We start from the raw sequence: 27,941 nt of genomic DNA, 5'->3' as shown, positions 1-27,941 counted from the left end.
GTCTCTCCAGGTTTCAAATTTGGGGAGTGGGTGGATATAGTGAAATTTTTCTTTTAGGTGAAAACACTCTTAAATTCATATAGGTCCTACAGCTGCTTCAGTGTCTACTTTGGCAATCTTTTATCTGGACATGAGCATTTTCGTTTACATGGGAATGCCAGACCAAGTGTTCAACATTTACAAACTGCGATTCTAGATGAATGATAATAATGATACTTACAATGCGTTCACAATGAACCTAGAAGCCATGTACGATTTGTGCAAAAAGGAGAAATGTCATTCGCCTGCATCTGCCTCGCATCTGTAGTTGTCCAGAAAATGAGGGCTATATCCAGTCTTCAGAAACAGGGCTTCACCCAGGGCTTAAGCTTATACTAACCTTGAAGTGGTGGAAGCTGCAAACAAATCTATATGGAACTGGAAACAGAGTGTACACTTTGAGCTATTAAGTTAGCTTACTTAAGTCGAATTATCAGGAGTATTAATCCTATTTAAAACAGTGTATAAAGCAGGGGATAGTACTAGAAAGTGATAATTCTGAACTTGCCATGAATGGAGTTCATAAATAAGGCCCCCAAAAGACTGATAGCAGGAAGCCAAAAATCACAAAAATCTTCTTTGAAACTGCAAGTGACAGATTTATGAAAAAGGATGGTGATAAGATCTTGGCAGGGAGGAATATGAATTTTAAAATCTAATTTTCGTTCTCTTTAGAGTGATCTGAGAACTAGAAGATAGTGAATCCTTTGGAAAAGGGGATTAGTAAAAGTAACACTCAGAGAGAGTCAGACTTAATCCACGTGCTATCAGAAAGGCTGCTCCATCACAGCTGCAGCCCATCAATGATACACTCAACAGCTGCACAAAACTGCATGCTACAAGCCAAAGACTAAGCTCCACATCACCCTATTAATTTAGACACACCTGCAGATATAAATATATATATATATATATATATATATATATATATGTGCATTTTTATACGGAATGATACATGAGTATCACACAAAGCAATTACAAAACAGATACAAAGCAGTGCTGGTTTTTAAAGTGACCACTGTGTCTGCTGTTCAAACCGCCGGGGACCAGCGAGAGGAGCCCTTGGGACGGTGCGGCAGCGGCCGGGGGAGGCGGAGGGGCCGCGGGGAGCGGGGAGGGCGGCGCTGACAGCCGGGGCTGCTCGGGGAGGAAACGCTGCTGCTCCAGAGCTGAGAAATCCCCCCGCGCCAGCCGAGAGGAGGGAAGTCAGTCACCTGGCGGTGAAGGACAGTAAAACAGGGACGGAGAGGGAAATCTCTGCCTCTCTCTCCCTTCTCTTCTGCAAGAGATCCACCTCCTGTTTTCCTCCCAACTCTTCCAGCATAACCTTCAAAGAAGACCATACCGTACAGACTTTCTTTTATTTTATATATATATATATGTATGTGTATATATACATTACTATTATTATTACTATAGACTATATTCAGCTGCATAACAATTTTTGAGCCTATGCAGGACTTGGGGGATTTTGTTATCTTGCCAGCGAAATTGTTCATCGCTAATGTCTTGCGCTCACAGGGTGCTAAATTAGCTACCAGACTACTCTGGTAGCATGACGGAGAAAGGCTTTTATCATAAACTGTTCTCTTCAGTTTGAACACATTTGCTTGAAATTTGCTGCATGATGCTGTCCAGGGAAGAAGGATTTTTTCCTCGGGATACAGCGATTCGCCGGTTTCTGAGCTTATTGCAGAAGAAAAAAAATCTTTAAACTGAGTGGATTTTTTTTTTTCTGTCTCCTTTCATTGCCAGAGGACGCGAATCTCTTTCACCAGGGAAGGATCACCTGTCGCTTTAATCCTTAAGGGAGTTATTTTTTAAAAAAGTGAAATATTTTATTTATTTATTTATTTATTTAAACCGGTGGAGGCGTGATCGCGGAGAATGAGACTGAGGGGAGCTGCCACGGTTTGGAGGACAAGGCTGAGTTTAGGCTGGAAACTGACAGACTAGATTTCCCCCCTCCTCTCCCTTTTTTATCTCCCCCCCACCTTTGTTCCTCTTCATTTTTTTGGCACAACTTCCGTAGTTTCCAGTTCGCTCCGTTCAGTTTCGCTCTATGGACAGATCAGCTAACCTGGACACGGAGGAGCTCAAGGTAGGCGACCCGCCGGGTGCCGTGGCTGTGGCCGGGGTTGGATCCCCCTGCCCTCACGGCCGCGGGGGCCGCACGGGGCGCTGCGCGGGGCTCCCGCAGCCCGGGCGGGGGGCGCGGAGCCGGCGGGGGAAGCGCGGCAGGGCGGCTGCCCCAGCCGAGCGCGACTTCCCTCCTGCCGGCGCGGCCCGCAGCATCGTCATGGCAGTATTAATAATAATAGTGGTGGTGATGATGGTAGTGCTGATGGTACTGCCCGGGTGCTCTCGGCTTTGCATGAGCATTAGGGGCAGCGCCGGGAACAGCTGGGAGGAAGCGGCAACTGACCCGTGCCTTCCCGGCAGAAGTTGACTTTGAAGCCATTCTAGCCTGGGCATCTCCTCTTCTTCCTCTTTCTCCTCCCCTTGCCGCCGGGAGCGACGGGGAAACCCTTCCCCACCCCTCCACCCCCCCTTCTCCGCTCGCCCCCGCGCGGTGTCCGGTTCCCCCAGCCGAGCGAAGCTGAGGCAGCGGCGGTGGGATGCCGAACCCCTGAGCCGCGGCCCAGGGGCCGCTGGTACAATCAAACTTTGCATTAGGACGGTGCGAGCTGGGAGGATTCTGCTCCCCCCGCGCCCCCCGGCCCAGCTCTGGCTCCCTCCCCGCCGAAGGAGCATGCCTGAGAGCGCTGAGCATGCTCCTTTGCGGAGACAGAGCCTTCCTACACCTGCTGCCCGCCCCCCCGGCCCTGAGCGGAATTTGGCTCAAATCATCATCATCTCATCATCATACTTATGATAATAATATAAATCATTTTGTCAATGTATACGCGGTAAAGAGGACGGCTGGCTCTGGAAGGCAGCAGAAAGGGAGCGGGCGCATGGGGCGAGCTCCGCGGGGCCGCAGAGCCGAAGTGAAACGCCGGCTGTGCCGGAGGGGCGGGACACACAGACACCTCGCCGCGGTGGTGGCGGAGGGAGCGCTAAAGAAGCGATGAGAGGGGCAGGGGAAGGTAGGCTTCCCTCGCCACCTCATGGCACGGCCGTCCGCGGGACACCCCCTCAGGGCGCCGGCTTCCCCGGGGCCGCGGGGAAGGGCTCGCCTCTGGAAAGGTAAACTGGCGAGCGCTGAAGTGCTGCTGGGGGCTCCTTTCCTTTTCCTATAAACCAGATCTGAAAGTACTGAATAAATATATTCATCCCCCCGCCCGTCTTGCTCGAAACTTCTACTAATCTCCCCAGGGAAAGGCACCCCAGGCCTGCAGCGCTGTTTGAGTATTTGAGGTGACGGAAGCGCAGGAGAGGAAAGCCCTAAAACGATTTGCTTGGGAATCGCTGATCCTCACAGCGCTTCCAGGGCTTCCCCGCCGCAAACGCTGCATGCCTGGGTTGCCCGGGAGTCCTCTCCCTGCTGCCTCAGCCTTCACAGGATTCACAGGGGACAGCTGTGAACGCTGTGAAATTCACAGCTGCGTGGAAGGCAAAAGACGAGTGTTCCGATTAAGCGGGCGAAAAGTTTTATTGTACCGGATTATTTTTATAAGGGGTCTTTAAAGAAAATATGTTTATGCTACAAGAGGGCAGCATTTCGCGTGAATTGTCCGTAAAGCCTGAGGCAGGTCCCGCTGTGAGCAGGGCATCCAGCCTGGGCTGAAGAGCAGGGAGTTTCCAGTTATCCCGTAGTTATCTGCGCCGCAATTCGGACTCGTGTTGCAGCCTGTACAGGCTGAGCGACCTTGAGCAAAGAAGCAGCTGAGAAGTAAGCGTCGGCACTCTTCCGCTCATAAGGATGAGAGGAGCTTCCAAAGGAGGCATTTCTGTTAGGATCTGGGCAGCTCTCTGGGACCACCCGCTTTGGCAAGATGCACTTCCCGGCTTTCCCGGGTGTTTTATTGATGTGCGGCCGCTGGCAGAGAGATCCCAGGCGCCGGCAGGACGCCGCCGGAGCGGGAGGCGGCCCCAGCGGCCGGCAGGGGGTGGTGCGGGCCCGGCCGCCAGCCCCGCGCTGCCGGGAGCCGCTCCCCGCCGGCAGCGATGGGCGTGCCGAGCCGCGGGGCTCCGCACTTCCCTCCGGGAGTTGGGCTTTCCTCTCAGGGCGGCGCGTCCCGCCACACTGCCAGCAGCGGGAGTTTGACGTGGGGGACGAAGCTCTTGGGGGTCTAGGAAGTTCCCAGCTGGTGGCCTTGCTGCAGGTGGGCACACTGCTCCAAGTCGTGAAAGCTTTCGTCAGTTTCTGGGTAGTTTCAGGAGGGGAGGAGTGCTCCACTCCTTTTCTCCTGGGCCGACACAGCCGCTTGCCAGGCCAAAGGGACAGTCAGGGCACACAGATAGGAGGCAGACAGAGGTTCTGAGATGCCGAGGGAACTCTCTCCCACACCACACTGCGTGGAGGGCTCATGTCAAGAATGTCAAATATGGTAGCAGCTTGTCGCAGCCAAGCTTGCCAAGAATTTTGGAAACAGGCTGGACACTCTCTTGCTACTGGATTTCCTCCGCTAAGACAAATATATGCCAATAAGCCTAAAAAATACTGACAAGTTACCTACTAATAAAAAACAAATGTGTTGTCTCTAAAGAAAATAGTAATAATGACACTGAAAACACATACTATGTTAAATATGAAGCTTCTATACACCTCACATCATTCAAAATTTCTGTATTATTTATTGCACTGATTGTAATGGATTCTGAATTATTTATGTTGATAATAGACATTTTGAAATGTGATTTTGTGAAAAGCTCAACAAGTATCATGTGTGCAACACCTGCTGATGAAGACGGTTGTGCTTTCCCTTACTAGCCTGTGCATGAAACCCTGAAGAAAGTAATCAGTATGGAAAACAGAGACTGCTCTTCCAGAGGTTTTGAGCTGTTCTGTTTTCCTTTGATCTGTCTCATCTCTCTCAGATGCATACAAGAACTTCCCTCTGACTTTTCAAGTCACAAGCCTGTGGGTTTTTGTTTTAAAGGAGTAGTACACAAACTAAATAATTATATCATAGTTGCAATGTAGTCTTGGGTTTAGTGTTGTGAAGGGCTTTCTGTTACCTAATGTATATGCAAGTCTTTATCTACATCTTGAACATACATGAAATGGTATTATTGTATGAGTATTATGAATTTTATAGGACTCTGTAGTTTGTATATGTATATAAAAGATGATGAATTAACTTGTTTTGCATTTAGTGTATTTAGAAACTGTGTTGAGGCATGTAATTGCTTGAAATTGAACGTCATTTGCAAAGAAGAGTTAGGAGGCATTGGTGTTTGCTGGACCCTGTTGACTTGTGATTTGCATTGACATTGGATGGATTATTACAGATTTTGTCCTTCACATTTGCTCGTTCATTTGACATATAATTCCTCTAATGTGTATCATGACTGTTCCTCTTATGTTTGTTTAGCAACCACAATTTGTGTACGGTCTTAGAGGGAGATAGTATTCCTTGTAGTGTGTAAATCACTGATACTTCTCTGGAAGAAAGTTGCTTTGTAATTGAATGTATGGTAACAGTGAGATTATTAATATGATGGATTAAAAAACATCCTGGAAGCCATTTATTACTTGAAGGCACTGGTTCAGTGAGAATTCTTCATTACAACCCCAAAATGTTTGATTAATAGTGTGCTTAAGTGTCTTGAAATTGCCACTTTTAATATGCAAAGGAATTAAACACTTTATTTCTGAATCATCTTGTAAATATTAGCTGAATTTTTTTTATTTGGCTCATGAGAGAATATTTATAGTCTGTTTGCAGTTTTACATTTCCTGGTGATATAAAACTACTGACTCAACATAGCATGAAACTGGTCATGGAAGAGTTTTTTGTGACAATAGTCTTCCAATGCAATTTATGTAATTTGTGAAATATCTGATAAAGAAATTCAAACAAGGAAACCATAAAAATTTAAGCAAGGGGTACTTTTATGGTCTTAAACGTGTAAATCACTTCAGTATTTAAGTTAACAGGAGAACTAGTATCCTGAGGAATTCTGTAATTTTTTGTTTATTTATGTTTTAAAAGAAGGAGCCAGAGAAGTTAATGTGCTTGGTGTGGTGTGGGAGGACTTTGGATGAGTTTAGGTAGGTGGTTTTATTTCTGTTTAAAGTCAGTCAATCCATAATAGAAAGTGTAGTACTCTATAACACTCAACAGCCTCTTATGAAAGTCTGTTTCATTTTTTAAAGTCTTCTCCTTGGGACATGGACATATTAATGTGGATATTAAGGGATTTGTCCTTTTAATGCAAAACCTTCTCTCTCCTATCCTTCTTTAGTACGCCCCTCCAAGAAAACTTCATGGTTTACTAGGGTCCTTTCAGCAATACTCAATAAAGACAATTAACCTTTGCATTCACAGTCAAAGCATTCATCCTTTAAACCATTCTTCATGGAAGGTCAAGCTGAAATGGTTTTAAAGTAATATACATGCAAATTTCTTTTCTCTGTGTTCCTATTGTGGGATTTCCTCTCCATCTCTCAGTACGTATAAAGACTAGATGTAGTTCAGGAAACTGGAGAGAATTCTATGCATAAAATATAGTTGTTCAGCAGACATAGAAAAAAGGTCAAGACAATGGCAGTGCTCTCACCATACACTTTAGAAATAATTCCTGTACTCTCACTGCTGAGAATCCATATAATCTGTGACCGAGCTTTTTGACTTTGTACATTACAGCTTTGCTAAAGCTCAACACTCTTTAAAAGGAAAGTACATCAAAATCTGAATGCTTGGGTAAAGGGAAAAAAACCAACTTTGTCTTCCTGTTTTTTCGTGGTTTTGGGGAAAATATTGTGTTTTCCTCCACCACTGTATTTTGCACTTAAAAAAAATAGATTAAAGAGTTTTACATAAAGATTAGCAACACATTTCTTTCTTCCTGGACTGGAAGAGGTTACTGTGTAATGCTACTGTAAGTTGGGTTGTTCCTATAGGTCTGAATGTAAGATTTGAAAACAATGTATAACTCATGCTAGAGCCTTTCAAAGATAAATCTGTAATGTGAAGACACATTTGTGAGTCCCAGTCATGCTTTTGTACTATGTTCCTTAATCTTTTGGAGGTTGATACTGTTTTCCCATCTTCCTGATAAGGCCAGTAGTAAGATTGCTTTACTTTAAGTGTTATGGCAAAAATGTTACAAGAGACATTTCCTGTGAAATCATTTCACCTTGTGATATTTTATATAAATTTTGCAAGTCCATATCTAACATAGTTGTTCTACATCCTCTAAAGATACAGCATTCCAAAGGACAAAGATAAGGATTCAAATAATAATAATACAAAAGGCACTCTGGGTTACAAATAGACACTTTTCTTACTTTGACAGGGAAGTTCCCCATAGGGAAAGTACTGTCATTTTCTTCTCTCCGTCAAAGAAACCTGGAGAACACGGCTTAGAAGCTGTACTATTTCCTTTATTTTGAAACACTCTGTACATTTAAAGAGCTTACAGAAATGTTCTTAACGCCCTGTTGTACTTTTGACTGCAGCCATGTATAATGCATTGTAAAGCCAGAATACTTAGTCCAAGAAGGAAGACACATTTATCTACTAAGCCATCTGATCCTTTGTTAATTCTTATATATTACAGGTTAACTCTTTGATCCACAACAAAACCCTTCTTTGTGAAGAAAGATGTTGTGTGGTTGCTATCCACGAGCAGTGGGTTTTGTTCCTTGTCACAGGAAGGAATGACTGTTGGCTAAGCCACAACAGTGAGAGACACAAAATGTGAGGCTTTATTCTCAGCTGTATTACTGCAGCTAATCACACAAGGCCAGATTTACAGAGGTACTGAGTAAGTCAAAGCAAGCTTCTGGTGTTCAGCAACTTTAATAAAAAAAAGTGTTCTTTCTCTACCTACCTTCTTATACCTCTAGCTAACACATTAAGGAGGATCGTGTGATATAAGCTCTGTGTATTTGCAGTTGAAAAGTAATAAATGAGGACAGAGTATCTTTTTCTGCAATTTAAAATTAGCAGTACTTTGTTGAATCACTGCAGTTACATCAGCAGAAGCACATCAGTGATATGCCTAAAAACTGATGCCATAAGCAGTAGAAAAGCCTCAGCCATAAAAATCTGGCCTTCAACCATATATCTCTGTTTTAGCAGTTCTATTCAGTTCATGTGGGCAGCATGGTCTGGAATTTATAGGTTCTACCTTCTTGCTCCTACAACTCTTGAACAAATTATGTTAGTAAACAGAGGCTGCCTCTACTGAAAAAATCACATCCGTTCTAGTTTGTATTAAGGTAATAGTGCACATTTAATGGTAGCACATAAATTGAAAACAGAATTAATTTTAATTTGTGCTTTTTAAATGTATTGTTCTTTGTACCATTATCAAAGTGGAGAGTACAAATTGTTGGATCAGATCCACAAAGGCATTTTTGTTATTTTCACTCTTCAAGATGGGGATTGATGATACTTCAGCTTCTCAGTTGTGTTGGTCATCTTCTACACAAAATTGTTCATTAGTTCATTAGTTATTTTGAGTGGGATTCAAGAAAGGGGCAAAACTTCCTCACTTCCTGTTGAACATGAGCTTTGCAATTGCCCAGGTATGCTGGGACCTGTAGTTGAGAAAGTAATGCTGTAAGCCACTGAAATTACAGAAAGCATTCTTTCCAAATGAAGCTAATTAGTACTACTGAATTTTATTATTTCTAGTTAAAGCTAGTCTACATGCACAAAGCAGTCTATAAAGCTCTGCCCTTTAAGTGAAGACAAGTAAATGAACTGTGCTGAGGAAGCTTTCATGTTTGCTCAACTTAGTCTTCCATTTAACAAATTTCCAGCATATGTGAAACAAAACTAAAAGTAAAGAATCAATAGAACCTTTGCTGCCTTTATAAGCTAGTAACTTTCTGAACATAGATCAACAGATGACAAAGATTGAAAGGCAGTCTAAAACTTCATGAGCTACCTATAATAAAGGGGAAGAGAGCTAGTTGAATTAAGCCTCAGAATCTGGGTTTTACGTCACTTTCAATTTAAAGCCTTACATTGGAAAAGGTGTTAAACCTGAATTTAGAAAGGTGCTCAGCTGCCACACGTCCAGGCTGCCTGCTCTGTGCTGAGGGGATCAGGGCTGGGCAGTTTCCTCTCCACTCTGTCTCTCCTGATTGCACTTGAGGCTTGAGCAAAAAACTTGGTTTGGTTGTAGGTAGCTTTGGAAGTAGTCAGGCTATTACTAGGTTCACTATGAGAGTTCCAAGTCCTGTTTGCCAGGAACATTCATTATTTCCCTTAGGAACTGCTGCCGGGCAGGTGCCTACAGTGCAACAGAGACTCTGTGCTGTAAAGGAATCCACAGAGACCCTACTTCACGCACAAGACACGAAGCACTTCAGTTTCCCCTGGTCATGCTGCTTTGGCAGATCACACTAATAGTGCATTCACTTGCATATTTACCATCTGGACTAAGAGGAGTGTTTTATGATTTATCCTGCTTTAGTGCCGTTGATATCCATCCCCCAGATATACTGAATTCTCCCGGGGTCCCCAGTGAGGGTGCTCAAAGGTGATTTCTTTGCAAATCTGAGTTTAGCACACAAGAGTGACCCCAATGGTTTTGACAGAGGTACCTGTGTCTTCCTTTTAAAGTGATTTTTTCTTTTTTTACTATTAGCTTAAACTACATGTATCTTAAACAATAAAAAGAGGCTGTAACTCTACTCGGAGGGGTTGTTTCTATTTTGAAGAAAAGACTGAGCCAGTTTTCTGTATTCAAAGTGATTACTTGGTCATCCCAGTCCTCTGGAACTTTTAAGGATGTGAATTGCATTCCATACAGAAAATTCTGACAAGGTTCTAAGGCTTCAGGAGATACATAAGGATTCAGTCTGTGGTTTTTTTTTTTTTTTTTGTAATTTGTCTTGGCTAATTCAGGAGTTTCCCTGCTGAGCAGGCTGGCTGTTGTAAATCCCATTCACCACGTAATATATGTGTGAGGAAGGAAGTTGAATAATCTATGCCTCAATAAATAGCAGAGAGAATTTCAAAATGCATTACAAACAGACTGGAAGTTTTTCCAAGAAGATTACTTAGCCTTAAAGCTGAAATTCATGGCATCATTTATTACTATAAATACTTTGAGAATTAGCTCTGAATAAGTACAAACTAGGAGACACTGCCTATAAAAATCTATTCCTCCAAAATGACACAAAATCTTAATCCTCTCAGAAGTTTAGAACAGTTCAGGCAAAAAAAAAAAACACCAACAAACAAACAAACAAAAAAAAAAACCCCAAAACAACAACAAAAAAAACCCCAAAAAACAAACCAAAACAAAAAAATCCCCAAAAAAACCTTAAAAACACCCCACAAAAATTGGGATCAAGATCCGTCTGTGGTTTTTTTAGCTTGAGTCATCACCAACAGATGGTACATAACTCTGTAGAAATCACTCAGCTAAGTTACTCCAGTTTATGGAGTTCCTAAGGCATTTACCCTTACTCCTAAACTCTAATACTCTTTGTCAGATCCTCAGTTCCCTCTGAAGGTTCTAACAAGTGCCAGAACACAGGCTCGTGTATAATTATGCATTTTGATACAGCTTGGGAATAATTGCCTTCCCTTTTCTTTTCTTTCTTCTGAAACAATAGGATCTAGTGCTAGCACAAGACTGCCTAGCTGTGTCAAGCCTTATAGGTTGTTGCAGAAATAGCTGGCAACAAGCTGGTATTGACTGTCACTTCCTGTAGGACTCGAGTGGACATCTACTATTTCAGATACACATCAGTTTAGAAACATTCTATGTGGCATTTCCCAGTGATTCCTGCAGCTCCTGAGCAGACATGAGATGAATGCAAAAACTGTCCATCGTATAGACTCATGTTCCCACTTAATCTTCATGCAGAGAAAATTATTCTTCTATTTCATCAATGTTTTATTGGATTTTCCTGAAAAAGCTGGCAGAAGAATATAATTCTTTAGAGACTAACAAGTTACTTTGAGTGTGCTACTTCCCCAATACTGGTACTGACATTGTAATTTCTGTAAGTATATCTTGTTTTCGGGAGAGTGAGTTACTATTTTTAGAGTTGATCTCATACCTTTCTTCATTTCTCCCCCAACCCACTAGGTGCAAGTGAGTATGTGATTGGAAAATGATCTGCTTGTTCAGAAGAGACCTCTCTCTGGTTAAGCTCCCTGTTTTTTTCAGTATTGTTTTAGATGAGGTGGATAACATTCACTGTTCATGCAAATATGTCATCTACTCAGTCTAGCGAGACCACTTGCATTACTGCTTAATGAAATTATGAGATTGCAGGTAGTCTCTGTGTCTCATGATAGAATTCCCATCATACTGCTGACAGGCATAAAGCAGCCTTTGCTAAGGTCCTGTCTATCTTATTGAACTCAGACTTTTGCAAGCCTTGATCAATCAATGAATGTACGTAGTAGGCAGAAAATTGCAGCATGATGAGCAGAGCAGAGAGGGAGCACTAGGGGAGCTGTGCTGAAGCCTATCGCTTGATATGTCAAGAGTTATAGATTATATTGAGTAAAATATATTTTGGTTTGGGGTGTACACTGCTGCATCAGACTACAATGCTGTTATTTTGTAATAGACATGCAGAGCTTGCCAATGCAGTTTTAGGACAGCCAAGTAGAATGTAAAGATTTGAAGGTGAAAGGGAAGGCTGAGGGGTACAATAACAAATGACAGCACAGTGACAGAGTGCTGAGGCGCTGACAAACTGAATCAAAAGGGCTGTGTAGCTCTCTGCACTGTTGCTGATGCTGATACCTCATGGACATATCTTAATTATTCACACATTATTACTGTATATTGAAATTTTTAATTCAAAGCAGAACCTTTTGTTCTGTGCTAATATTACTGTTCTGTGGCATATGCAACATTTGAAGCGTGTTGAAAAAAAATGAGTGAAATTTATTTGTTGAGGCACCAGAAAAATCAAACTACTTACTCAGGTGCAGAGGAGGTGATTGGGCTAGAAAAATCTCAAAACCTATGAAAGCAGACGAAATTACTGTCCTAGTGGAATGTTACCACTGAACTGGTATGCAAAATGTTTTATGGTTTACTTGCAGTTGACAAGGCATCTTTGAGCATGGACTCATTTACGTTTTAAATTATGGATTTTTTAAAATAATTGATAACAATGCCAAAATACCCTGTAGCATTGATACGACTTAATGCATCTTATGACTCCTCCCGGATAAAGCCAGTAGCATGAAGAAGGAAACAGGAGAGATAACAAGAAGCCAATCTAATGGAAGAAGCCAATAGCACCATGTGAGCCAAACGAAGGTGCCTTCCATTGTCCTACCAAAGTCAGTTCAGCACAGTTCTGTGCTCTTCTCTCAGCCTCGTTTGACCTGCCGGCCAGTTGCACAGATTGACTGTGCAATTTTTCTAGTAGAAATAAAGTGCCATAAATTTTAATTTTAGGGGATCCAAACACTTTCAAACAAAACCGAAAATAAAATACAGCTGACTCAGCAGTGGTGCAGAGGTACTAAGCTCTCTTGGGGGGCTGGCAGTAGCAGCTGGTAGCTGGAGCATCTTAAGTTGGATCATCCCTCACAAAGCAGAATAGTTGTAATAGTGTTAGGTGCTCAATCTGTGTGTGATATTTTCCAGACTTGTGTATGCTGAGTTGTCACTATTGATATTACTCCAAAATGTGGCCCAATAATCAAGAATCAAGAATTTCCAAGAATGTGCCCCCTCCTCATGCCATCATGAGGGTAGAGGTTTGGATCACAATGCACAAAGTTCCTGCTGCAGATGGTTATGATGGCAGTTTTATTTCTTGCTTTTATTATTTCCCTTGATTTTTTTCTTCTGATCTTGAAAATAAATTGTGAAAATTCAACTATGAAAATATTATTTTCTACATGAAGAAGTTAAATACTTATTTCCAGTTCAAATAAACCCCACTTCCCCTTACCTTGCAGTGATTTGGTGCTCAGTCACGCATATTTTTACCCCAGTAACGTACAAGTAATTGTTTTTTACAAAATGATTATCTGAAAGAGATTTAAATGTAACCTTAGAGCGTAAAACATTAAACAAGAAAACAAAGTTAAACTTTTAAACCAATCAGTTTTATTCTGAACACAGCAATTGCTTCTGCTGTCAGCAGGAATAAAGTTTACTGCTGTTCGAAACTTGTAAAAAGTCAGATGTGTTCCTGTAAAATGCCTTGTCAACTGCAAGCCAACCAGACCACACATTTCAAGAACCAAACATCTCCTTATTTTAGTGTCTGTAAGGTTTGTGTTCTAAACACCTGCTTAGAAGTAGTTACAACAATGTGAATTGAACAAAGAGAAGGAAATGCGGTATTTCTAAATGACAAAGAAATCCTGCTTATTGACCTTCTGAACTGCTACAGCCAGAATACACAGGATTCAGTTCTTTATCTCATGGGGAGCCAAGGCCTGCCTATATCCAATGTTGAACTAAGATTAATATGAATGTCTTTGTAATTATTACATCTGAGTAAAACTCATCCTTATATCAATATAAGTTATATCACAATTAAATCTTAATGGCAGATACAATCCCAGCTTTTTATTGAAAAAAAAAAAAGTTCTGTGACCTTTCAAGGGAGTTGAAGACAGAAGAAGGAATAATTATTTGTCTGCTGAATTTGTTCTGTTTGAATCTAGAACCAGTTGAAATAACTAATGTTTTCAAAATCTACCTTTTAAAAGAAAGGTAAGATTTTAATGCATCCCTCATGCATCAGTCTGTATCCATATCAGTTTGATGGGGAGTTTGCTTCTATTGGCACCTTCTGAAAAGACAAAACAAATGAAAACCTCAAAGCTGTAAACTTTCACAGTCCAGGGCTAAGGATGAAATAGTAGTGGTGTTTACTGGGATAAATCAGGTGTTACTAGCAAAATTTCAATACCAAAGGTTAATAATATCATCATCAGTAGTGCTTGAAAGAGACTTGGCTGCCTAAAGGCAGCCTAATTTTAAGCACTGAGACAAGTCAATCGGTATACTCCTAAAAATATGCAGAGGGATGCAGTTTGCACACATTAGAAGCTAGTTTTTTCTTTCTAACCTGTGAGATCTTGAATTCTTTTGTTTGCTTCTTCAGGAATGTAGGCCCAGGTGCATTACTCTGTAGGGTATGGGTCTGCTTGTTGGTGGTTATTGGGTAGAGACAGACTTTCCAGGGCAAGTACAGGATCCTGAGAAATAGCCTTTTACTCAACATTCTGTGCTTTCTGTCCTAGTGTTAAAACATCTTTCTCACAAGACTGTTTATCTGGAGATAGGGGGATGTTGATGATCTGGAAATGTAAATGTCTGCTTGGCCAATGTCCACTGACTGCTTCCTGAGAGGGTAGGAGGTGGGCCCATTTCCCATATTTACATTTTGCAGCGTCAGTGCTGATAGCCTGTAGCATTTTAAGTGGCTAAGGGCACAATGGAAAGCAGAATACTGAGATGTCAGTAACCTATCTCAGTGCTTTTGGGAACACTGTCCTGGATCATGACTAAATGGATGTTTCTGATGTTTCTGATTCTGACCAAATGGCAACAATTTTGGCAAGGCTGTATCAAGGACAAAAAAAATCTATGGAATTCAACCTTTTTTTTTTTAATAAATTAAAATATCTTTTATGAGCTCCAGGTGTGTTTTTGTGTTTCATGGTGCAGGTAGGAACCCATTTTCATTTCACACTCTTTGTTACACTTTGTGCTTTGAATATGCTCTGATTAGATTTATTATGTAAATATCAACATAGGCTAGCAGAAAACATGATCACAAATGTAATAAAAAAAAAGTATTCTTTCCTGGACATCTATTTTGACTGTCAACCTCAGAGAGAAAATAACTTGTCCTTTTAAGTCACATGGATGGATATGATTTATGGATGATAGTATAGTTACCCATTGACTCCTGGAAAGAAATACAGCAAACCTGATTTTAGATGTGATTCAGAACATAATCCCCATCAAGATTCAAAGGTCTTGAAAACAATGGGCAAGGGCACCTCAGTTTTTAGTAACTGCTGTAGCCAGTAATCACAGTGAGCATATTTTGATTTAATCTTTTCTCAGTCAGTACCTTCCTGAAGAGGCCGGGGGCTTGGTTACCAGCCTGCCTCCTGCTCTGCAGTGTGCCAGGGACAGACTGACCCATGCTCCAGGGGAGGTGTTGGAGGGCAGTCCTGGCTCTGCTGCTGCCACCTCTCCCTGTGCTGCAGTGCCAGTGTTTCTTCAGCTGCTTGTGCTAGGAGACACTTCCCTTCTACCTTGTTAAATAGCTCTGCTGAAAAGACAGTGAGATTTCAGGCCATATTAGTTTCCCTTATGATATCTGTAAAGAAAGGCAGTCCCTGTTGCTGCATTTCATTTAGCTTGAGTCCCATGAAGCATTTTCTTTCTCAGAAGACTAAGCTTCAGCTCAGCTTCAGCTAGGAAGATCAAGCCCAGGCATATATTTTACACCTCGTAAGTAGTTACAGTGGATGTAAGATAATGTAGGCTAGCTATCAAAACAAGGGGCAGTGTTACAGTTTTTGCAGCCATGTAATCAAAAATATTTTCCTTTTTTGTACTGAGCCACTTGCAGTCTGTAATAGACCGAAAAGAGATTTTATGTTTCCTTTCCCCCCCCTCAGTTTCCAGCAAGGAAAACAAGTGCTCTGCTTCAGCAAGTGAATCCACCCATGCTTGTGATACACATACAGGCTGTGTGTGAGAGTTATACCAGTAATTGCTGTTTTGAAGTGCTCTGCATGCAGATGCCACAATAGGTCATTGAGAATGCCTCACATAGTTATGGGAAACACAATAGGAGTCTTTCTGTGAGTGATATAATTATATTTTAACCACGTTGGAACCAAATAATCTAGCTAGCTCTAAGTCTTTATTCACATGTAAAAAGATCATTTATGCATTGTAATGCACCCTTGTTCAAATAATTGTGCTGGAATATTCTATGAAAGTTTTTTGAGCAGCTCTGTAATAGCCATACTGTTGGGTGACAGCAGTATCATTAGTAACCTACATAAGTATTTCTAACCATCTGCAAATTCATCTTTTTTTCCATTGTAATTTATCACAGTGTTTTCACCTCCTATGTATTTCAAGAGAAATTATCTTCACTTGAAATGCTTCCCCAGCCCAAGCAGCCCCATGCCTAGGTTAGATGATGCTGTGTTGGTGCAGGAGAGAAGACACTGTTTGCTGTACAAGGCCCTACATTTGCAGGAGATGCTGGAAGGCTGGGTGGTCTAGAGGAGAGCCTCAGCATGGGGAGGATTGCTGCTCAAGGTCTGTTTGTCTGAACAGGAACAGTGCTGGGTAAGGCAACCACAGGCAGCTCTCAGAGATCTCCTGCCCATTTGAAATACTTCTAAAGAGGTCCTTTAGCAAAGGTTCTTAAAACCTTAAGCATAATAATCCTGTCGTAAGCAGTAACTGAATAAAAGAGAGGACGTGTATTCTTCTCCAGGAATGGAAATAGATGGAAATATCCATCCAGTATAATAATATTTAGGGAAATACTTATCCTGTCTTTATATGGTGTCTCCAAGTATCCTCCTGCAATGACCCATTATTTGTCTGATCTGCTGCAGCTGTTCTTGTGGTCATAAATAAACAAACAAAATTGCTTCTAGTGCCTGCATGAGTATCTCGAAACAGTAACATCATCAAAAATACCCCACCCCTCAGTGAAAATCTGAATAAGCTTGGCCTGTTTAATTTAACAAACAAACAAACAAACAAATGAGACTTGATAGAATGCAGGGCAACTATTTCAGCGTATTAAAGGACTTCATTGTAGTGGAGAAGGAAATAATAATAGGTGCACAGGGCATGTGCATATCCCCATCAGGCAAAAAATGTATAAAGGGGAGCATGATTAGCTGCTGGAGTAAATTTACCAGGAAAGAGATGAATTGTCAGTCTGTTAATGTTTATAGGTTGAGACTGAATGCCTTTCAAGATGATATGCCTAAGGCAGTCATAAATTATGCTTTAGTCTAATTTATGTTACCAGCTTCGTGTGAGTAAATAAGGTAAATGGGTGAAATAAACCTGTGACATTGAGAATACTCCAGTTGTTTCTTAAGAAATTAAATATCTGGAAAAATGGAGTAGTCTCAAAGTCTCTTGACTAAATCATTAACAAAATGAAGCAATGTTTACAAGTGCCATAAACACATTTTCAGATGGTCTACAGAATTTTTAGTATGTACATGCAGAGATTAATTTTCTCACTTTTTATTTTGACCTAGGTTTTGTGGAAAAGATATACTTAATTTCTGAAGGTAGTGTAGCCATGCCAAAATGAGTTGCATGTATGTGCTGCAGCACCTTTGAGAGGTGAATATGTATAGTATCCAAATGATAGTCATGGCTTCAATTTGATTGCATTTGTTGTGAGAATCAACTTCTTCCTAACTTTTCCAGAAGAATTTTAGCTGTACAAAGAGGTAAAAAATAGATTTGTAAGATATTACCTAGTCAAAAAGGCTTAGCATCATCTTTTGTGTGGAAAATCAACCCTCCTGTCCTTCTAGAATCTACTAGAAAGTGTTTTCAAATGGTAATAGTATTCTAGGCAGAAATCCAGAGCATTATATTTGCTGCCTGAAACTATAATGTAGGAGTTGTAATATATTCCCTAATTAAAAATATCATGCACAGTAGTGATTTTATTATTCATTTATTATCTGGATCATTGAACTAATCTGAAGAAAAACAGCATTCTCAGGGGCACAAATGAAGAGATTCCCTTTCTGTTTTTCCAGCAAAAGGGACAATATTTATTGCTTGAAAAATGACTTCTCATAACTTGCTACACAATTATCGTTACACTTCAGATAAATAAAAGTTATATTTCTTGTCTGAAGGAACATTCAGGGTTACTTTTGTGACCTTTATGTTTTGTGGTATATGGGTAATACTTCATAAATGTAAATAAATAGGAGACTGAGAAGCAAAAAGAAATAGGAGATTGGAAAATAATCTATAAAATTTTACAATCCTTAACTGTGAGGCTAAAGCTAATTTTCAATCATTTAGAAGAAATTGAAAGATATAAATCCTAAAAATCAGAATTAGTTGCTCTCCAGTTATTTTCTTGTTGCACCAAGCTTACAAGTATAGGCTTTTAGCTCACATATATTGTGATTTTTTGTCCATGCCAGTGACAAGTGGAGTCAAGCTGTTGCAGATTCAGGTTGAAGAGATTTGGCTGTGAAGCAGTAGACCCCGGTGGAGTCTGCAGGTCCCCACTTCAGTCCCAAAGTCATAAATAGAAAGAGTCTTGTAAATGACAGAATACACTAGTGAATACTATACAGTATAGAATAGATAATGTTTGAAATCCACTGTATACTTTGTAACAATTTGTCCTCATTTACAATTGTGTTATGTATGATGCATGATGTTGGTCAGTTTTTTTCTTAAGCATCTACGCCTACCAATGCTACTGCTTCTGCTCTTCTGAACTTTCAGATGCTATCTATATTTCAAAAACACTAAGCTAGAAAGAACAAAGGGTTTTTTCTTCTAAATTTTATTAGACCTGCTTTACATTTTTCAGCCTTCAACCTGATCATGGGTTTTGAATTTTTGTGGCTTTTTGACTACACATCTTTTAAATCTCTCCTATCTCTTCTCTCCAAAACCTTGAAATCAAGAAGGAGAAAATCACTTTACTGTAAAACAGGCAGTCCATTTTTAGTTTCTTAGTAAATGTGTACAGAGTAGCACTGGAGATTCAGGAAAAATAGTTTGGAAAACTAAAGCCTGAACCCTAGAACTGAGCAATGCTGCAGTGACAACTGAGTGGTCACTTGTTTTTTTATTTCCAGATGCTGAACCTCCTTTACTGGAATTAAAATAAAACATCAAGCATGTTTATGTTCTCAAACCTCTTTCTTTTGGAAAATTACATTATTTGTATTGCAAAAATTTCTGCTCAGTTCACTTTACTATTTGTTTTTGTTGTACCACAGGTAATGTTTTTTGCTTTATACTACTACTTCATTGGTCTATACTACAAAAACAAATATCCTTTTTTTATAATATAACCAAATTATTAATGATGTGCATGTAGCTGAGTTCTTACATTGATTTTGTCTATCTGAAACTAATTCATGTTCCAAACTAATTCTTCCAGAGTGTTTAACTCATGGCATGGCATTTTATTCAACAAATGCAGCATAAAATGTCAGGATTATGTAGACAAAGCTCAACGGTAAACTCAGTGTTCCACTCTGCTGACAAAACTTCCTTATTTATCTTAAAAGTCTGAGCTGTTATACTTCAATAATTCTCTTTTACGCCGCAGAATAAATCTAGAGTATTACACAGCATTTCTAAATTTTCTATTTAACACAACACAGAAATTACATTGCCTTTTGATTGGCCAAGTGCTGTCTCACAAAGAAGGAATATGATACAGAGAGAAGATCGCCTGGAGCCCAGTGTATGGTTATGGCCTCTAAGCACTTCGGTTTTTCTCAGCATGAATTTGCTAATGCACATTGATTCATATTGATATTCAATAATTCATATTGATTGGTGTTCACATATCATCACTTTGCCATTAGGAATCCATTACTCCATTGAAGCACAATTTTAGGAAGATTATCTCACTATACTTTCAGTTGGCACAGAGTACTTTTTCTTTCTTTGGAAAAAAAAAAGTAAGCTCATACAATACTGGAATAGAAATACTGTGTACCAAAACTTTTTGCAGTTTGTGTGCTAATAAAATTAAATAAGAAACTTATGTATATATATCTCTTAAATCCATTACTACATACAGCTTTACCCTCAGAGAAAACAGATTAAGACATTTACTGTTGTCTAACACTAGGTCGTAATCAGCAATTTTTTCCCTTCACGATAAAGCAGCTTAATCCATTAATCCTTATGAAAAATGTAAATGTTTATATTAGTCAGTTAGAACAAGGCTTTGTTGTGCTCTTGTTCTCTTTCTCTTTCAATATATACCTGATTTATTTTTCAATAAATTTTTTTCTTTTACATTTTTTCTTTCTACACTATAACTTTGCTGCTTGAAAATTCAGATGTATGTTCTAATTGATACTAGGGAAAACCAAGTTTTATTTTGGCTGTAAATTTTAAGCAAGTGTTATTACTTTCAAATCTGGATTTCTGTCTATACTGGATTTTTCTGATGGAACAGCTAATAGTTATTGATCAAAGGTTTGATGTTGTTCCTTACCCTAGCTGCCAAAACACACAAAACAATCGCAATGTCACCTTCATTAAGCTCCCCAAAATGAAAAACTATGATGGAAACGAAAATCTTGATGTAGTGAGATGAAAAATTCTTGCAGAATTCTAATTAAACAAAGGAAAGCCAGGGAGAATCATCTTAAAATGGTTTAAGATGATGTATTCTTTTATATCAAGTTAAAATGGAGGGAGGATGTCTCCTCTCTTTGGAGGAGAGGTATAAGATCTAAAACAACCTTGTTAATTGGTGATTTGGTCTGTAAAGCAGGATGCAGTTCAAGCAGGACAAATGGAAATTATTGCACTTCAGTAAAAATAATCAGCTGAGGAATGAAAGATAGAAACTGCCTAGCAAGCCAAAAAGTGCAAAAAAATTGGAGATGTTTTATTGAAGAAAACACCAGTTGTCAAATTTATATTGTTGTAAGGGGAAAAAAAACCCAACCAAACCCAGCACCTGGTATCCTGGTTTGGTTATTGCACTTCAAACAAAACACTGGCCAGATGAAGAGATTGCAGAGAAAAGCATGGTGAATGATCAAGTCCAGAATACATGACCTGAGGTGGAAGGAAATATTCTGCTTCCTTCATCCAGTGATGTGAAGGAATGAGCTAACAGTGGAACAAGGGATTTACAGACATTAAGACATATTTTTAAAGATCTGGAGCAGACTGGAGCAGAGTGAAGACAGCTGTTGAAGAGTATTCAACAATAGATATTTTTATTGAATGGCCTACACAAAAGCCTGTGAGGGTGATTTTGTCACAGTTGATTCTGACTTGGGAAGAAGAAACAGAGAAAGATCTTTGATTTTGTGTGGTTAGTAAATGTGGGTATTCCAGTATGGAATTACATAAAAGAAAGAGAAACCAAAAAAAAAAAAAAAAAAAAAAGAGAAAACCTGCTATGTTATTTGCATGTTTTTTTAGTTTGGGATACTTTAATTTTTTTAATCTTTTTTACTTATGACCCTCCTTGAATAGCCTCACTTCACCTTTCATACGGTCTAATTCAGCTTATGCTTTGCCAGTCAAACTAACATAAAAAGTTATTCCACGTTTTTCCTACACATTCCCTTCTGCATGAGAGGAACTAACCAAAGAAATCTATAAAATATTATTTTATGTTTCCCTGCATCTCTGCTTAAAACTTATCCAGGCTCTGAAACTTACCCAGTCTTCAGGAAGTTACATCCTTGAATCTTGTTAGAAAAATTATTTTGTTGTTTCCATGGAGAGAACCCTTCTCCCTGTCCCTTGCCCTTTCTGCATTTATTACTTTCAGTGCAACAGTATCTCTTTAGATGCATCAAGAATCTAAAAAATCTCTCAAAGTACTCTCTCAGGCCAAATGCCAATGTTCCAGCAGGAATGCCCACTAGCTTTTATCAATATTGCTATAAAATCAAAGTCTCAGCTTACTTGAGTTTGTGTCTGTCAGCTGATTTATGTTTCTAGTCAAAATGTATTGAAAGCATAAAACGAAGCTGAATGGCCTTCAGAAAAAGTGACGTAAAATTGAAATGCTGAACATAGGAAAAGGCTTTTAATCTTAGTCTCTTTCAGACTGCATTATTTCTACATTTTATTCTTTATTGGCCATGTTTTTAACCTTCTTAGGCTTTTTTGCTACTTTAGAAAGAAAACGGTTTCCTTTGCTGTTTCCTTTGCAAGATTACCTTGGGAAATTAAATTTTCATATACTTTACTACAATTGACCCAAATAGTGCTTAGATTTTAGATTGTCTATAATTTTCTGTTGGGAAAATTCTAGAGAAATGAAACCAATGAAAGGAATTTCCATTTGTCAACCTTTCTGATTCAGTACTGGCATCTAAATAACCCTCTCTGGTTCTTTACCTTATTCTGTTCTCCCAAGGTCATTGTAGTTCTTTCCTTACACTGCGCCCCAAAATCTTTGAAACAGGAATTGCAGCCCAGTTCTGTGCCTGCCATTCAAAGCCACACCCACCTCACATTTTCCCTATTTTGTACACCATCTCTGTCTCCATGTGCTCAGGTAGGAAAGGAGGTACTAGAACTCAGTCCAAAAACTGCCTTTCATGCATCTCAGCATCTTCCCTGCTTGCTCTTCATGTATTTTGTCCTAGGTACAAAATTCTACTCAGCTATGATAAATCTCTAGGCAGAGGAAATACACTTATCCAGTAAGCCTATATAAAACATGACTTTTAGAAGCACATTTCTGGAAGAAAAGGTGGAGAGGAGTAATTAAAAAATGGGTCACAGGGTTGCTGATGCAGAGTAGGACTTCTGTGTTATATCACACATGCTTAATGTTTTCAGCAAGAAAAGCAAAAATTTTTTGCTTCCCAAGGCACTGGGAGCATGGTAACAAGGAAAGAAAGGGAGAGGAAACTTTTTGTAACACAGTTCCTTTTTTATGGACTTCATGAACAAAAATATTCCACAAAACTGAATTTCTCATTCATGGCCTCTGTTTTCCACAGATGGATGAAAAGTGGATAATTATAAGTGAGGAAGACAGAAGGCCTGGTGCTGTAAGAACCATTGCTGTGAGTCATGAGCCTGGAGCACATTTCTTTATGACAACTTTGTATATCTTACTCTGTCCATGAGGTTTTTATTCCACAGTAGTTATCAGCAGCACATTGGGTCAGTGGTGTTCCAAATATATTCTTTCCTAGTACAGAAGAAGATGATGTCATCATGGACATACCTTTCTTTGACTTTGGAGACTGCTTTAACTCATAATAAATATTGAACTTCCATTTCAGACATTCAGAAAGAATAAGATATTGGAGAATATTTCTGATATAGCATCAAGCTTTACTTACTCAGTTCTTTCTGCAAAGGGGAGCTAATCAGCAGGCCCATTTTCACAAACAATCTTTCCCCTTTCACTACCTAAGTGTAATTTGCCAACTGGTTGAAAACTTGATAATCTGTTAGAAATTTATTTGGTTTTATGTTGTTGGACTTTTAAAACATTTTTTTAAACAGACCGACATATTTCTTTCCAAAGTCACAGATATTGAACTAGATTTTTGGGGCACGTACCCAAGTTCAAAAAATACCCAATTCCCAGCCCATAAAAATATTTTTCTCCTCTACTAGGAAAGAACATACTGCTCTTGGTTTATAATCTCTTTATAATTTTATCTCCAAGCTTGTCTGAGTCAAAAGCATCACCCTGGCTCCTGGCCCCATGTGTTGGTGGGGTGTGGCAAGACTTTGGTAGCAGGGGATCTACAGGAGTGGCTTCTGTGAGAAGCTGGTGGAAACTTCCTCTGCATCTGGTGGAGCCAATTGCAGTTGGCTCCAAGATGGACCCACTGCTGGCCAAGGCCAAGCTCAGCAGTCCCAGCAGTAGCACCTCTGGGATAATGGATTTAAGAAGGGGGGAAAGCTGTGCAACAGCAACAGGAGGCAGAGAGAGGAGTGAGAATATGGGACAGCAGCAGCTCTGCAGACAGCAGGGTAGTGCAGACCCTGGAGAGGGCGGAGGTGCTGCAGGAGCAGAGGTTCGCCTGCAGCCATGGTGCGGACCATGGTGAGGCAGCTGTGCCCCTGCAGCTGTGGAGGGCCACAGTGGAGCAGAGACCTATGTGCAGCCCATGGAGGAGCCCAGTTGGAGCATGTGATTGCCTGGAGGAGGCTGTGAGCCCTTAGCCTGTGCAGGAGCAGGTTTGCTGTCAGGACTTGTGGCCCACATTAGAGTAGTCAGTGCCTGAAGGATTGAAGCCTGGGGAGAAGTTTGTGGAGGACTGTCTCCTGGGGGACAGACATGTTGGAGAAGGGGGAGTGTGAGGAGCGCCCCCTGAGGAGGAAGGAACAACAGGCAGATGTGATGAGCTGACTGTAGCTCCCATTCCCCATCCCCCTGCTCTGCAGGGGGAAAAGAGGTAGAAAATTCGGGAGTGAAAGTTAAGCCCAGGAAGAAGGAAGGGGTGGGGGAATGCTCTTTTAAAATGTAGTTTTTGTTTCTCATTACCCTACTCTTTATTTTGGTTCATGATGAATTAAACCAATTTCCCTAAGTCTATTTTGCCCATGATGGTAGTTGCTGAGTGATCTCTCCCTGCATTTATCCTGACCCATGATCCTTTCATTATATCTTCTCCCCTGTCCAGCTGTAGAGGGGAGTTACAGAGTAGCTTTGATAGGAACCTGGCATGCAGGTGGCCCACCACACTCCAAACCCATGAATTTGTTGAGTTTGATTGAGGCATCAGTACCGACTCTGTAGTATTAATCAATAGAACAACTATCTTAAAGCAATAACAAGCCTTTGCTTCACTCTGTTCAATCTATATTATTCAGTTGTAGATTCAAAAATAACTTGCAAGATATCATTTTCGTAAATTCTTTATTGAAACAATTTAAAAATCAGAATATTTGATAATGTTGCTGTTTCTGGTGAGATTTTGGAACAAGATGAATCAAAACAAAGCAAACTCTAGAGTGTACTGCATTCTTCCACCAAGGATTTTTAAAACGCAAGTGTAATTCCTTGCATGCAACACACACATTTCTCACCATGAACCTATGTCAAAGTTTTTGAAATTATTCTCACAGTTTACCATATTTTTATGTTTCTTCTTGAGTATTTTCATGTAATTCAGTGACGCTAGACAAATGACAGTGACAAAGATCACAAATGGTGTTCTTGCTGTTTTCTGTTTTGCTGTTTTCCTCATTTTTAGACCCTAGACTGGTCATTGAGAAAGACACATTGAAAGAGCTACACTTTTGAAGTTATTTTCCTCTATAGAAGAATATATAAATCTTTTTGCTAAGGCAGATCTATTGACTGACATTCACTCTTGGCTTGTTGATATATCTGGAGCAGCAGAAGCTGCACACGACCAGGCAGCTGCAGGGCAGGTACACTTGAGCAACAGTGAGCAGTTTGACTTCAGTATCAAACAGTTCATTGGCTGTATAACTCAAGAAAGTGAGTGGAATGTATGCCTGAATAACCACGGAGTCAAAACTTTGTAAAAGGGTAAAATTCACATTTATTGGAATAAATGTGAAAAGACAGCAAATTTTAGAGTTAAAATAACTTGCAGAAATAAAATAGCTTCTAGAGATTACTCTACACATTGCACTTGAAGAAATTTATTTTGCCAAACTTAGGGAAAAAAATCAGCTTTTGTTTAATTGTATAGTCAAATATTAATCTAATGTATAATTGATAGGAAAAAGACTGAAGAAAGGAGATAAAATTAAATCAGTTGAAATATATACATAATATGTTTCTTGTGGTAAGAAATGAAAAAGGCTGTTTTCCCCACTATTGGTGGTAGAATAATCTTACCCAGAAGAAAAATGTAGTCAATGATATTTGCATTACAATTAGCAAAAAAAAAAATGCAAGAAATGAAATGATTCAACCAGCTTGCTCTGCATTAGATTCTCTGATGATAAGATAAAATTATGAAGCTACAGAGTAGTGTGAATTTCTTAGTATCCTTCTTTTCATGCTTTGCTTATATTAAATGGCCAGATAATCAAAATTGTCTACTCTCCTCTGTGCTTTTAGTTCATCAGTTTATTTTAAGCCTTTAAGCGTACTTGGAAAAATGACTAGAAACCTTTTAGCTAGACCACTTGCATGTTTTTACATTACTGTTGATTTGGCAATTGACTTCAATTATTATTCTTGTTACAATTTTCAGTGTAGAATATAATCTGTTAATATTGCCTGCCTAATGTTACTGAAAGCTCGGCTGTGTTTTTTTCAGTTTGTTCAGTCGCTGGTGAGACATTTCGTTATGGTGTCTTTTGTTAGATTCAGAACTAAAAATGACTGACATGAAATGGCACAAATTTTTTTATAAAAGATGTTAAAAGCTTGTACTTCTGTTTCTGAAAGTGAGTCCAAAAACTTACTGGATGTTCACTTAGAACTAAAAATTCTATGACTGCAATACCCCAAGTCCTAAGGCAGAACTTTCTATGGGAGCAATGCTGATAAATTGGTTGACTCCTGTGAACTCTAGTATGTGAGGTGAAACTTATAGAAGTTGTGTTTTACCAAGTTCTAGTTCTTCTGTCACAGGGAGAAAAAAGGCATTTCTCCTCCCTGTCCCTTTTATCCTAGCTGGCAATTCATTTTATATAATCAGTTGTTACATTTTTATCTGAAGAGAAGCAGCAGGAAGTGTGTTTAAAACTTCACATAAAATTATTTCTTTTCAGATTACAAAAGAGCTCTTCAAAAGGCTTCAATAGGAAAAGAACTTAAAAATGTACTTGCTAATTGGTTGTGGTAGAAATGAGTGCCTAATTTCTAATTGTAATATGTGTCACTTTAGCTTCTAACCTTTGCTTCCTCTTTCATTTTCTCAGCTAGTTTAAAGAACTCTTTACTTCCTACCTTTTTCCTCTGTGAAGATACTTTCATGGAGTAATCAAGTTATTCCTCATACATTCTGTTAAAGGAAACAGCTTGAGCTCTTTAAGTCTTTAATTGAAAAATAGATTCTTAGGTACTAAAATTTTGTGTTTTCCTTTCAACATATTTCCTAATCCTTCAGAATCCATTTTGAGAAAGGAGCACTCAGCTATTGAGATCTCTTTGATGAGCTGCAAAGATACACTGCAAGGTCTATCTCAGAGTATATATTAACATGATATTTAGAAAAAAAATTTTATATATATATATATATATATATATATATATATATATATATATATATATGTTTGTATGTGGGTGTGTTTCTGTGTTTAGTCAAAGGTTTTATTAGTCCTTTTTGTGTTGGCATTCCATGGATGACTTGACTTCCTGAGCCTATTTTCATTGTTGGCCAGAGCACTAGTCCATTCTTTTCTCTGTTTAGTCTGTATTTGGACCTTTTGCTCCTAGGTATGTATGTGAATTCTGTGTTAGTTAAATTCACACAGTCCATGGGGGCTCTGTCCCTTGTAGAGCCCAGGATGACAGCTCTGGAGGTGACACACTGCAGCTGTGTGGTACAATGTGCACCATTTATCCCTCGGCAGCATTTATTTCCTTGGTCATGTAGGCCGGGAGGCTGACATTGCATCTTCAGCTGTGGTACCAAGTCTTGGCAACATGGAAAGTAACAATGCCTTGACTTCTCTGATAATTAATATAAACCTTTGAGTTTTTTCAGTCTTTTTCCACGGGGAGCTTCTTAATCCATAATCCCAGTGAATTCTGGATTTTTACTAGAAGATGGTATAAAAGATCTTAGAGAATTCAAACTTTTATGGGTGCTTCAGTAAAATGACAAAAGCAGCAAGAAAACTGCTACTGTTTTGGAATCTGGCCCTCAGCAAAATAATGCACTAAAGCAAATGGGAATGCACAGTAAATATGACTTTCAACTACTGAGTAATGTACATATCATTGATCTAGTTTTTAAAGTGCCTCCATATTTTTCATCGTATTCCTAAAATTATGAATAAATTATGAAAACTATCATTGTGCATAATGCATTCACATCATGACTGTAAATCCTTAAACCATAGTACCACAGTTATCATCTAACTTGTCACATTTACTGTAATATATTCACCTTGGGTTGTGATTATATGTAGGTTCTGTTGAGAACTTTTGGAATTATGAAGTGAAAACA

At 39.5% G+C, this 27,941-nt stretch overlaps 1 protein-coding gene across 2 annotated transcripts in view; it reads left to right on the top strand.

The window, feature by feature from the left end:
• Window positions 1–1,244: 1,244 nt before the first annotated feature.
• Window positions 1,245–27,941, top strand: part of SGCZ (sarcoglycan zeta) — a 390,471-nt gene continuing 363,774 nt past the window's right edge. Inside the window, exons 1-2 of one of the 2 annotated variants that reach the window (XM_030947339.1) lie at window positions 1,245–2,140; window positions 22,821–22,886. In XM_030947339.1, the coding sequence (XP_030803199.1) occupies window positions 2,102–2,140; window positions 22,821–22,886 (105 nt within the window). In that variant the 5' untranslated portion in view covers window positions 1,245–2,101. The remainder of the gene's footprint in view (window positions 2,141–22,820; window positions 22,887–27,941) is intronic. The other variant, XM_030947340.1, reaches the window with a different exon arrangement.

The sequence above is a fragment of the Camarhynchus parvulus genome, chromosome 4 (genome assembly GCF_901933205.1).
Source record: "Camarhynchus parvulus chromosome 4, STF_HiC, whole genome shotgun sequence".
NCBI classification, from domain to species: Eukaryota; Metazoa; Chordata; class Aves; order Passeriformes; family Thraupidae; genus Camarhynchus; species Camarhynchus parvulus.
Note: the sequence above shows the minus strand (reverse complement) of the source record. Positions and strands in the feature narration are given on the sequence as shown.